Source organism: Microcebus murinus, chromosome 20, assembly GCF_040939455.1.
Source record: "Microcebus murinus isolate Inina chromosome 20, M.murinus_Inina_mat1.0, whole genome shotgun sequence".
NCBI lineage: Eukaryota > Metazoa > Chordata > Mammalia > Primates > Cheirogaleidae > Microcebus > Microcebus murinus.
Genome location: NC_134123.1, coordinates 19,649,770 through 19,662,848, shown reverse-complemented (window position 1 = coordinate 19,662,848; position 13,079 = coordinate 19,649,770). Strand labels below are relative to the sequence as shown.

Below are 13,079 nucleotides of genomic sequence, written 5' to 3'. Positions count from 1 at the left end.
TTTAGTTCACACCACATGGCTTTATTTAGTGTTCCTGAATGAGGTTCTGGGGCCCCAAGAGAGGGGGGGCCCAGAAGTCACCTCCGTTCCAAGGGGGTGAGGCCTTTTATGCCATTTGGGCCGGGCTAGGGACTTTTGGCGGGAAGAGCTAGGGCGACCTTTGGTGGTCATTGAGAAAGGGGCTGGCGGTCAAACTTTCTTATCTGGGTGTGTTAGTTTTCAGCCAGGCAGTCTTCCTTGGCAGGTCCTTGGCGGGTCTGTTCTCATGAGCCTTTTCTTTTTTGATCTAGGGAAGGGAGGGGGCTGCCACCAGCCTTACACTTTTCCCAAGCTATCTAGCTAAGCTGCCAAACTAGCCTTTCCTAGACACATCTTTAATGCTTGCCCTGGTAAAGGTAAATGTCCCCCTAATCCCTGCTCCTTACCCCTATATTAGGTATTGACAATTTTTTATCTTTCCAAAAATGTTCTCCCTTTTCAGTATGGCCAATGTTTCTGTTTTTACAGGAAAAAAGAGTCATACTGTGCACACTTCTGCATCTTACCTTTTTATTTTGGTGTTCCTTCCACATCAGCATATAGGGAAAAATTCCTTTTTCAAAAACCTATCTAATTATAAATATCAGGGCTTATTTAGCCACTTCCCTACTGGACATCTCAATGATCCTGTTCTGTCATTTTGGTATAAGATGCTGCAATTGACATCCTTCTTCATGACATTTGTTTCAATGAAAGTAGAAGGGACTTCAGGTCAGGCATGGTGGCTCACACCTATAATCCTAGCACTCTGGGAGGTGGAGACGGGAGGATTGCTCAAAGTCAGTAGTTCAAGGCCAGCCTGAACAAGAGTGAGAACCTGTCTCTACTAAAAATAGAAAGAAATTAGCTGGACAACTAAAAATATATATATATAAAAAATTAGCTGGGCATGGTATGTGCCTATAGTCCCAGCTGCTTGGGAGGCTGAGACAGAAGGATTGCTTGAGCCCAGGAGTTTGAGGTTGCTGTTAGCTAGGCTGATGCCCCAGTACTCTAGCACCAGGCAACAGAGCAAGACTCTGTCTCAAAAAAAAAAAAAAAAAAAAAAAAGATAGAAAATAGAAATGACTTCAGATTTTGCTAGAGCCTCCAAAGTTACAGTCCTATAGAGCCAGTTTGAGAATTTAGTATGCCACTCTCTTCCCTGCTAAAAACCTTCCTGAAACAATGATATACTTGGGTTCTCCGGCCTAGAACCAAAGAACCTTGGGTCTTTTTTTTTTTTTTTTTTTTTTTTGAGACAGAGTCTCACTTTGTCGCCCAGGCTAGAGCGAGTCCCGTGGCGTCTGCCTAGCTCACAGCAACCTCAAACTCCTGGGCTCAAGCAATCCTGCTGCCTCAGCCTCCCGAGTGGCTGGGACTACAGGCATGTGCCATCATGCCTGGCTAATTTTTTCTCTATATATTAGTTGGCCAATTAATTTCTTTCTATTTATAGTAGAGACGGGGTCTCCCTCTTGCTCAGGCTGGTTTCGAACTCCTGACCTCAAGCAATCCGCCCTCCTCTGCCTCCCAGAGAGCTAGGATGCCTTTTAGTTTCAGGGTGCCCCAGGGCACGGGCCAAAAGCTGAGGCTGAACATACTAGAGGAGCCTCTCCCCCACTAGTAGATGAGGAAACTGAGCCACAGAAAGTGCCAGAGAGCTGGTGAAGACCATACAGCATTGGTGCGAGCTGCTGTGAGAGGCTTCCGATCCAGGACCCAGGTGGGCTGTGTACATCTGAGTGTGGTCAAAAGGGTGGCCTGGCCGGGGCTCCTCGCCCTTCTACCCAGTCCTCTCCCCTAACGAACCCTCCTTCCCTCCTCCTCCCACTCGTTTTGGTTCGACCCCTGCTCTACTGGCGACTGGGTGAGGACGGGGTCATTCCTGAACAACCAAAAGCAGCTGCAGCCGGCGTCAATCCGGCCCCAACGGGGATGGTGGGGGGCGCCCGCGGACTCCCTCCCCGCTGGGCCTCAGAGGGTGTACTCTCAGTACTCGCCTTTCGCGCCCAGTCAATGCGAATGGGACATATGCATAGACGGCAGATGGATGGGTGTTGTGTGGCTGTGTAATATGTCTGTGTTGCGTGGTGTACCGTTCCTTGTGTAGGCATGTTAAACGTGTGTGTTGTGGCGTGCAGATGCGGGAGCTCACGAGGTATGGGGCTCCGAGCTCCCAGAGCGCTTACCCTCTCGGATCTTTCATCCCTGCCTCAGCCTTCGCCTTGACTGAGCCTCCCGACCCGAGCTTTGCGCACGCGCGACTCCGCCCTAGGCTCCTCCCCCAAGATTGAACTCCCGCCTTCGCCCCGCCCTCCTCACACTTTACGGCCCGGCACGTCACTTTTGCTGCAGTCGCTCCTGCCGCTGCCTCTGCCGCTGCCGCTGCCAGTGCTGCCGCGGCTGCTGCTGGTAAGGCGAGGTGAGGTAAGGTGTGGTGTTAGGCCGGTGCCGCCACCGCCGCCAGGGAGGAGGTGGACAAATAGGGCCGCCGCGGACCGGCACGGTCGGCCTATGAGCCGCTGCTTTGTCTCCTCAGCTCCGGTCGCGTCTGCGCTGCCGCAGGGAGTCCGCCCGGGCCCGGCGAGCCGAACCAATGCTGGACCTGGAGGTGGTGCCCGAACGCTCTCTGGGAAACGAGCAATGGGAATTCACGCTGGGTGAGTTTGGGATCCTCCGTCAGGACCTGGTTCGCCGGTCCGTCTTTCTCTCTGGGCCTTCTCGCCTCTGTTCTCTGTTCCTGCGTCCCCGGCTCCTCGCTTCTTTCATCCCTCTAACTCTTTGGGCTCCAAGCATTAGATACCCGCTCCGACTGGCCGGATCCACCTGTCATCTGCTGTGCAGGGCACTGACGCCGTCGCCACAGGCCTCAGCATGGTCCTTTCTGGGGTAATGGGACTGTAGTAGTAATAATAATAATAGCTGGCTCGCTCAAAACACTTAATGCCTGCCCCTGCTCTGTTTGAAAGTAATTATCTCTAGTAATCTTCACTGAGTTAATACTAATAATGCTGAGGATAGGTACTGTTGTTCCTATCCCCATTTTACACACTAAATAATGGCTAAGAAGTGGCTGGCACCTCTAATCACCACTGTGGTCTCTGGTCTGACGTCTCCCTCTGCTTTTTTGGGCTGTGGGTTGCCTCTTTTGCATTGGATTCCATAATCAGATAATGGGGATCTGGTAAAGGACGTTGAGAAGTTTGTGTGCATTAAAGAAACATCTGACTTGTTTCCTTCTCTTTTGAAATGTAGTGTGTGTGTGATGATGTAATCTTAAACCCAGACCTCAGCTATGAGAGTTAAAGGTTGAGATGAAATAGCAGTTAGAGGAAAGTAACATTCAGTTTGTAAAAAAAAAATGCAGTTTGGTCATTTTTTTGGCTTGTTGGCTCAACTTTCTGCCTTCACCCTCTCCATCCTCAACATCACTACCTTTATGTGTAGGAAGATGTTTGCATTCAGTAACCCCAGTGTGTTTGCTTTGATGTTCCAACAGTAAGAAAGGAAGGGGGTGGGGCAGATGTTGTTGCTGTTTATGCAAGCCTGAACTTTTTTTTTTTTTTTTTTTGAGACAGAGTCTTGCTTTGTTGCCTAGGCTAGAGTGAGTGCCATGGGGTTAGCCTAGCTCACAGCAACCTCAAACTCCTGGGCTTAAGCAATCCTTCTGCCTCAGCCTCCCAAGTAGCTGGGACTACAGCCATGTGCCACCATGCCCGGCTAATTTTTTCTATATATATTAGTTGGCCAATTAATTTCTTTCTATTTATAATAGAGACAGGGTCTCACTCTTGCTCAGGCTGGTTTCGAACTCCTGACCTCGAGCAATCCGCCCGCCTCGGCCTCCCAGAGAGCTAGGATTACAGGCGTGAGCCACCGTGCCCGGCCAAGCCTGAACTTTTGTCATTCTAGTATAAGCTGGACTGAGTCAGCTGCTCCATTGGATTATTGGTTATCCTTGAATCTGGAAGATCGTGTCTATAGAGATAGCATATTGGAGAAACCAGGAAGATACAGATTACTGTTAGGGCCTTCCTAATTTACCATTTCTGCAGAGTTTTTCCCAAAATGTGAGCTAGTATGGAATGTTCCAGCGTCTTGTGAAACACCAAGAGCTTGGTTGAGAGGCTCGTGACATCATGCTAATGCTGTTTGGCTTCCAGTTAACTTCTTTCCTCCCCTCCCCTTAACAGCTTCTGTCCACAGCAAGACCTCCCAGGGCTGTGTAAGAACCACAGCTTCAGACTTTGCTTGATGGTGTGACTAGATGGTAAATCTTTTTGTGACACAAACATTTAGAGTTCTTTGGTCAAAAGTAGTGACTGGGACATCGATTGAGATCAGGATTTCCAGAAAACTGAATGGACGAGCAAGGCTGCTTCTATTAACTGTGGTTTTGACACCCTAACCCTGACTCCTAGCTCTGCCAATTTCCAGAATCAAGGGTTTGGGTAGTTCTTTCAACCAACTGTTAAATAGTAACCAAAAACTGTGAGAAGGGCATTTCTGTATTTTAGGTCCAGAATTGAACTTTGAGGGAAAAGTTCATAGAGGGAGCCTGAGCCTCCATGATTCTGTGTGGGTCTTAAAATCTGCATTTTTTTTTTTTTTGAGACAGAGTCTTACTCTGTTGCCCAGGGTAGAGTGCTGTGGCATCAGCCTAGCTCACAACAACCTCAAACTCCTGGGCTCAGGCAATCCTACTGCCTCAGCCTCTGAAGTAGCTGGGACTACAGGCATGCGCCACCATGCCCGCCTATTTTTTTCTATTTCTGGTAGAGACGGGGTCTTGCTCTTGCTCAATCTGGTCTCAAACTCCTGAGCTCAAACGATGCACCCGCCTTGGCCTCCCAGAGTACTAGGATTACAGGCATGGCCCACCATGCCTGGTCAAATCTGCATTTTTAAATGGTGTCTGCATGAGTTATGGTGGTCATTTAACTTCCCCAGGCTTTTTTTTTTTAAGTCATTGTTCCCCTCTCTCAATTTCCTACCCAACCCCCAACACATCTAATTTACGTTTGGGACTGTTATGTAGGGATAGGTCTGGAAAGGAAATCTGTGTTTTAGAATTATGTTCCTTGGCTAGTAAACCAGGCCATACTTGCCTGTTGTCACCACAAGCCTGTAAGGTAGGTGTTATTGTCTCTGTTTGCCATGTGAGGAACAGGCTCAGAGAAATAGAGATGACAAACAAGCTGTTGAACAAGGATTTCCTGCTTCCCACTGCTCTGCCCTTCTGAGAGTGGGCTCAGCTTTATTATCAGGTTTCTTATTGGAATCTGCGTAAATGCAGATGTATCTGGCCCTTGGAATCATCTTCCTGGCATCACAATGGGGAGCTGCATCCAGCTCTTGGCTGCCTTCCTGGCCTTTGTATAATGTTGGATGATTAGGGAAATGCCAACAACACAGGGACAAGAAAACCTAGGCCAAGCACAATCTCTGTGAATGCCACTAATGGTTTGACCAGCAGTGGAGTAAAGACAGTACAAATTTGAAATATTGTTTTCAGTGAGAGTTGCAGAATGTATTGGTGTGGAGGCATGTCTCTGAGTCTGTTTTTGAAAATTCCCACTGAAGGTAGATTTAAGGGTCACTGGAGAAAATACCTTCTTCCCTGAGATTACTTTGTTCCAGAGACTGAAGGTTTATTTTGTCAAAGGCAGCATGCACCTCTGTGGACTCTGCTCGCAAACATTGAAAATTAAATAAGAAATGATCTTATGACCTGAATAGCTTAGTCTGGTGATAGGGACAGATTACATAAATAGTTCCTTTTATTATAATGAAGTAGAGGATGTACAGGGAGCTGTGGAGTGAGAGAAGGGACTTGAACTGACCTGGGCGTTCAGAGAAGGCTTCCTGTCTACCCATGGGAGCTGTAAACCTTCCAGTCAAGTGAAAGAGAGAAAAAAAAGAGAGACAGTAGGAAAGATAGTTGTTGTGTGCAGGGAACTGTAAATAATCTGGCATTATAATTAGATCATGATGTACTGGTGGAAGAAGAAAATGGGTTTCCTAGAATCCTGGTTCTGATTGGTTATAGCAAGCTGGTACACTATCAAGGAGTCTCTGCATTCAGTGGAAAAGAGGGTACTGTTAGCAAAGTCTGTTGTGGAAATTGGTTTAAGAAGAACAGTTTGGAGACTGTACTTGGAGAGGTAGGGAAGAAGGAGGAATCTAGAGGTTTCTGATTTGAGAGACTGGGTAGATGTTGGAAATATTGAGACCTAGAATACATAGAAGATGAAAAGGTCACTTTTAATCTCTGTTCATTTTTATTTTCCTTTAGATGTATACAGAGAACAGATTGAGATGTGAGTTGATTGAATGAAGGATGAGCAGAAGAAATACAGCCTATCATAGAGACCTGGAAAAGTCAGAGGAACAGCAGGAGAGAGTAGCGTTGGTGGAGAAATGGTGGGAGTTCTAGGAGAGGGAGAGGGGTCACCATGTCCATGGTATAGGACCTATCTGCTCTACCTAATTGCTTTGTTTCACCGATATGTATGACCACCTACAGTTAGACCAGGTACAGTGACTGGGTGCTGGGATTAGAGTGGGGAACAAAATAGACAAGGTCCCTACTCTCTAAGAGGATATAAGGGAGACTAACATAAATAAGTGGGATGGGAGGCTTCATTAAATAAGGCAGTCAGGGAGGTGAGGACTTTTCACAAGACTTGAAGTGTGAGAAAGAGCAAGCTATGGGAAACACATTCTGTCTAGCAGCAGCAAGAATTAGTGCAAAGGCCTGAGGTGGGAAAGAGCTTGACGTGTGCTAGTAACAAAGGGGAGGCATGGTGGGCAGTGAAAAAGATAGAGATGGACAAGGCCCAGAATATTCAGAGCTTTTAGGTGATGGCATGGTGTTTAGGTTTTATCCTCCTGTAATGGGAAGCTATTAGGGAGTTTATAAGCAAGGAAGTGATAAGATATGTAAGACATAAATTTGTATAGTTTAGAAGGCTGACGATTCTGTTAGAACTAGGATAGTGCTCCTGTTTCTTAGCCATTCATATAGTTGGCTCACTTTAGAGGACTTTTGTAGCACTGCTTTACCAGTAGTTGTGTGACAAGCAGTCACCATGGCTGCTTTGTCTCCACTGGGTAGGTTTCTCCTTGGGTGACTCAGGATCCAAAGATGCTAATACCAGCACTTTGATGTAGTTAAGTGGAAAAGAACCCTCCCTCAAGAAACTTGTATGTGCCACATGGATCAGAGAAACCACGTGGCCTTCTCCTTTTTGGCACCTAACTGATCTTACCTGTTTTCTGCACATGATGTTTGTCCATTCTCCGTGGGAGAACAAGCATAGATGCTCCTCCATCTCAGGAATGGCAAAGCTGTGTGATGCATCCAGCGTGTTCATATTCTCAACAAAAATTTATTGAGCCTCTACTGTATGTGCCAGGCCCCATGCTATAGAAGGCTGCAAAGTACTTTATTTAAGATCATGAAGTCAGCCTTCCGGTTTCCCTCAACTTTCTTCAAACTGAAGAATAGCCCCTCAAATGAGGGTGGAATCAGATTATTTGTTTAAATGTAGATGAGCCACAAGCTTTTTAATCTTCTAATTCTTAATTATTTGTAAGCTATTTTCTGCACATCTCATTTCCTTAATCTAGAGGTCAACTGATCTTGAATGTGCCCTGGGGTGATATGGTCCCTTTTCCCGTTCTCTTGTCACCCACCCCACAGTGCCACAGTCCCGTTGAATAAATATTCAACAGCCACTAGGTGGTCAGCTCTGAGCAGGGTGCAGGGGATCCAAAGAGTGGTGAATAATAGGCACATTGTCTTTGTATTCATGAAACTATGAGTCTTTGTTTTGGGATTGTCCAAGACCTGTCTTTGTGTATGTTTCTTCTAGTTTAAAATAAAATGGGCTCTGAAAACAAACTTTTTGGTGATCTTTGTGAGCCCTTGGAATGTTTTGAGATATCGTCAGGATTTACTTAAACTGGAGGCATATGTAAATCTGCTTATAATGGGCCATGAATTCACAAACCAAGTGTTAGTTAGATTTTTATGGATTTTTGAGTAAAAATCCAGTGAAGTCCTTGGTAAAATAAGTTGATTCTGGTGGATGTGTGATTTTAAACTTTTTAAGTGGGCCCTTACAAGTAATGTGCCCTAACATACCCTCATTTGAGAGATGAAGAGGAGGGACCTGCTGCAAGTCATACCTAAGCCATGGCAGGGTGAGGACTAAAACCTTGGTCTCCAGAGTCATGCAATCAGTGCTTATCTCACTCTGTTCTTTGGTTTTTGCTGACTTTGTCTTCTCCGAGCCTTTGTCTGCTTGAGATCAGTGTCGAAGTTCCTATTTCCAGGAAGACTTTTTGTAGATAGTCCAAGTATTCCCCTTAGTGCTTGCTGCTTAACTTTATTCTAGCTCTTACTGCTTACTGAACTTTCATTTATTCATATATCTGTAGACCTTACTACAACCTTACCCCAACCTGTCCCCAGGCTTTACTGCAGGTAGATGTCAGCAAATGGATAGCACAAGTAACCACACAGGTGTCCTTGCTTTTTATTTCAGGAATGCCTCTGGCTCAGGCAGTAGCCATTCTGCAGAAGCACTGTCGCATCATCAAAAATGTCCAGGTTCTCTACAGTGAACAGGTGAGTGGAGGCTGATTTCTTTGCTGGAATAGTGTCCCTGGGCAGCGAATCACCTCCAGAGGTGATGCTCTGGGAGAGACTGTCAGGGATCACTGTTTGAATGGGAAAATCTCTACCACCAGTCGGTTATCAGGTACATTTTCTTTAATTCTGAAACTTTTGCTCTTGGTTATCTAGTGCTGACAGTTTTAGAAGAGCAATAATAGCTGTGAACCTTTCTTTTTTGCCTGTGCTTAACTCACCTGCAGGCCCTTAGACAAGGACTTTTCAGTGGGAGGTCAGGGGCTGTGTCCAGTCTTCCATGGTGCCTGCCTTCCACTTTCATGTTTAAAATAGTTTTTTCTGCATTTTGTGCTCAGGATTGTTGCAGTACACATCTCTAGCTAGCACAGCATACCAGACTTAAAAGGAAATAGATAATAGCTTACTCCTTTATCTCTCTCAAAGAGCAGTCTCCCCTCCACTGGACTCTCTGAAACCTGCAGTTCTTCTGTGACAGAGACCATGTGCTGTCATGTGGAACAGTCTTTGTGGTGCCCTGTGTGTCACAAGCTTCAGGGAATAGTTTTGAACCTATAGAGGCTAAAGGATGTCCCTGGTGGCTTTTCTGAGACCCTTTGAGTTCTGGTTCAATGATTTCAGTTGTTGGTTCTAATTAATTTCAAATCCTAAAGCAAATGACAGCTAATTTTTGAATAATATGGATTACAGTTTGGTAAGATTTATGTGAGGCTTCCCAGTTTAGCTTAGGGCATAGTGAGAATCGGGCTGTTACCTATACCCAGAGATTACATTCTGCTGCACTGTACCTCTCTGTCAGCATACTGAGGCCCCATGTGAGGGATCTCCTTTGTTGTGTGTGTGTGACAGGGTCTTACTCTCTGTCACCTGGGCTAGAGTACAGTGGCACCATCATAGCCTACTGCAACTACAGACACGTGCCACCATGCCTGGCCAATTTTTTGTTTTGTTTTGCTTTTTGTAGTGATGGGATCTCACTGTTGCTCAGGGTAGTCTCAAACTCGTGGCCTCAAGCAATCCTCCTGCCTCTCCTGCCTCAGCTTCCCAAAGTGCTAGAATTATAGGTGGGAACCACTGAGCCTGCGCTCTGAGGGATCTTTGTTTTTTTTTTGGAGACAGAGTCTTACTCTGTTGCCCAGGGTAGAATGCCGTGGCATCAGCCTAGCTCACATCAACCTCAAATTCCTGGACTTGTCAAGCAATCCTACTACCTCAGCCTCCCGAGTAGCTGGGACTACAGGCATGTGCCACCATGCCCAGCTAATTTTTTCTGTATATATATATTTTTAATAGATGGGGTCTTGCTCTTGCTCAGGCTGGTCTCAAACTCCTGAGCTCAAACGATCCACCTGCCTCGGCCTCCCAGAGTGCTAGGATTACAAGCGTGAGCCACCATGCCTGGCCTGAGGGATCTTTTTGAAAGAGGAAATGCTTAGACTCTTAGCAACTCTTATGGTGTCTACCACAGAACAGGGGACTTGTAGGGGGTGGGCAAGGTTCCTTGAACCACAGTGCCAAAGTGATTTGTCATTTATAAATTGAAGATGGGTGGTGACTTTTCTTTGTTCTCACATCATCCCTAACCTAATCTGACTTTCAGTGTGTTGACTATGAAGGAATTACCTTATGACAAGTAGTAGCCATCAAAACAGGGAAAATGTGCTTGCTTCTTTTTTTTCTTTTTCTTTTTTTTTTTTTTAAGACAGGATCTCGCTTTGTTGCCCAGGCTAGAGTGCCATGGCGTCAGCCTAGCTCACAGCAACCTCAAACTCCTGGGCTCCCGCAATCCTTCCGCCTCAGCTTCTCGAGTAGCTGGGACTACAGGCATGCGCCACCATGCCCGGCTAATTTTTTCTATATATATTAGTTGATCAATTAATTTCTTTCTATTTATAGTAGACACGGGGTCTTGCTCTTGCTCAGGCTGGTTTCAAACTCCTGACCTTGATCGAGTGCTAGGATTACAGGCGTGAGCCACCTCACCCGGCCTATCAGTATCTTCTAAGCAACTGTAACAGTTTACAAAACATGAATTTTTGAGTCCAGATCTTGATTCAGATCTCTCCTCTTCTCATTTTTTAGTTGTATGACTTGTGGCAAGTTAATAACCAGTCTGGTTCTCCTGTAAAATACATATAGTTTCCTAGTAATAGAATAATCTTAAGATGAGGATAAAAAGGAGAGGGACTTTCTGATGTAGTGCTTCTTGAATATATGGGCCCTGTCCCTTTCTCCTGCCTGCTTTCTTCTCTTCCTTTCCCATTTGTCTCTTTGTTTCCTCCCAAGTGCAAAAAACAATTTGTCCCCATTGAAAATTCCAGAAATACTTTCTTTCTTTTTTTTTTTTTTGAGACAGAGTCTCACTTTGAGTGCCGTGGCGTCAGCCTAGCTCACAGCAACCTCAAACTCCTGGGCTCAAGCGATCCTTCTGCCTCAGCCTCCCGAGTAGCTGGGACTATGGGCATGCGCCACCATGCCCGGCTAATTTTTTTATATACATATCAGTTGGCCAATTAATTTCTTTTCTATTTTATAGTAGAGACGGGGTCTCGCTCTTGCTCAGGCTGGTTTTGAACTCCTGACCTTGAGCAATCCGCCCGCCTCGGCCTCCCAGAGAGCTAGGATTACAGGCATGAGCCACCGCGCCCGGCCAGAAATACTTTCTTGTCTTTACGCCGATCATACCTTGGAAATTAAATGTGTATGTCACGTAAATCTCATCTTTCCTTAGAGGGCAAAAGATTTATTTTTTATTTCTTATTTCAGAATTTTACAGGGATACAAATGTTTAGGTTACATATATTTATTGCCTTTGCCCTGCCCGAGTCAGAGCTACAAGCATGTCCATCCTCCAGATCAGGGATCCTCAAACTTTTTAAACAGGAGGCCAGTTCACTGTCCCTCAGACCATTGGAGGGCCGGACTATAGTTTTAAAAAAACTATGAACAAGGCCAGGCGCGGTGGCTCACGCCTGTAATCCTAGCACTCTGGGAGGCCAAGGCGGGCGGATTGCTCAAGGTCAGGAGTTCAAAACCAGCCTGAGCGAGACCCCGTCTCTACCATAAAAATAGAAAGAAATTAATTGGCCAACTAATATATATAATATAAAAATCAGCCAGGCATGGTGGCTCGTGCCTGTAGTCCCAGCTACTCGGGAGGCTGAGGCAGGAGGATTGCTTGAGCCCAGGAGTTTGAGGTTGCTGTGAGCTAGGCTGACGCCATGGCACTCACTCTAGCCTAGGCAACAAAGTGAGACTCTGTCTCAAAAAAAAAAAAAAAAACTATGAACAAATTCCTATGCACACTGCACCTATCTTATTTTGAAGTAAAAAAACAAATGGGCAAAAACACCTGCATGTGGCCTGCATTGCCATAGTTTGAGGACGCCTACTCCAGATGCTGCACACCGCACCCATTAGGTGTGAATATACCCATCCCCTTCTCTCCCCTCCCCACTGCCGGACACCTAATGAATGTTACTATTATATGTGCACATAAGTGTTGATCAATTAATACCAATTTGATGGTGAGTGCATGTGGTGCTTGTTTTTCCATTCTTGTGGTACTTAGAATGGGCTTTAGCTCTATCCAGGATAATACAAGAGGTGCTAGATCACCATTGTTTTTGTGGCTGATTAGTACTCAATGGTATACATATACCACATTTTATTAATCTACTCACGTATTGATGGGCACTTGGGTTGTTTCCACATCTTTGCGATTGTGAATTGTGCTGCTACACACATTCTAGTGCAGATGTCTTCTTTTATAGAATGGCTTTTTTTCCTTTGGGTAGATGCCTAGTAATGGAATTACTGGATCCAGTGGTAGTTTTACTTACAGCTCTTTGAAGTATCTCCATATTACTTTCCACAGAGGTTGTACTAGTTTGCAGGCCCACCAGCAGTGTATGAGTGTTCATATCTCTCTATATCCATGCCAACATTTGTTGTTTGGGAACTTTTTGATAAAAGCCATTCTTGGCAGGGCGTGGTGGCTCACGCCTGTAATCCTAGCACTCTGGGAGGCCAAGGCCGTAAATCACTCAAGATCAGGAGTTCAGAACCAGCCTGAGCAAGAGGGAGACCCCGTCTCTACTATAAATAGAAAGAAATTAATTGGCCAACTAAAAATAATATACAAAAAAATTAGCTGGGCATGGTGGTGCATGCCTGTAGTCCCAGCTACTTGGGAGGCTGAGGCAGTAGGATTGCTTGAGCCCAGGAGTTTGAGGTTGCTGTGAGCTAGGCTGGCGCCATAGCACTCACTCTAGCCTGGGCACAAAGTGAAACTGTCTCAAAAAAACAAACAAACAAAGCCATTCTCACTAGAGATAAGTGATACCTCATCGTGGTTTTGATTTTCATTTCCCTGATGATTAGAGATGTTGAGCATTTTTTT

At 45.6% G+C, this 13,079-nt stretch overlaps 1 protein-coding gene across 3 annotated transcripts in view; it reads left to right on the top strand.

Annotated features, from left to right (window-relative positions):
• The first annotated feature begins 2,357 nt into the window (after positions 1 to 2,357).
• Positions 2,358 to 13,079, top strand: part of PHAF1 (phagophore assembly factor 1) — a 31,095-nt gene continuing 20,373 nt past the window's right edge. Inside the window, exons 1-3 of one of the 3 annotated variants that reach the window (XM_075995732.1) lie at positions 2,358 to 2,443; positions 2,561 to 2,681; positions 8,574 to 8,656. In XM_075995732.1, the coding sequence (XP_075851847.1) occupies positions 2,618 to 2,681; positions 8,574 to 8,656 (147 nt within the window). In that variant the 5' untranslated portion in view covers positions 2,358 to 2,443; positions 2,561 to 2,617. Of the gene's footprint in view, positions 2,449 to 2,560; positions 2,682 to 8,573; positions 8,657 to 13,079 lie in introns of all 3 variants that reach the window. The other 2 variants (XM_012742587.2, XM_075995733.1) reach the window with 2 other exon arrangements.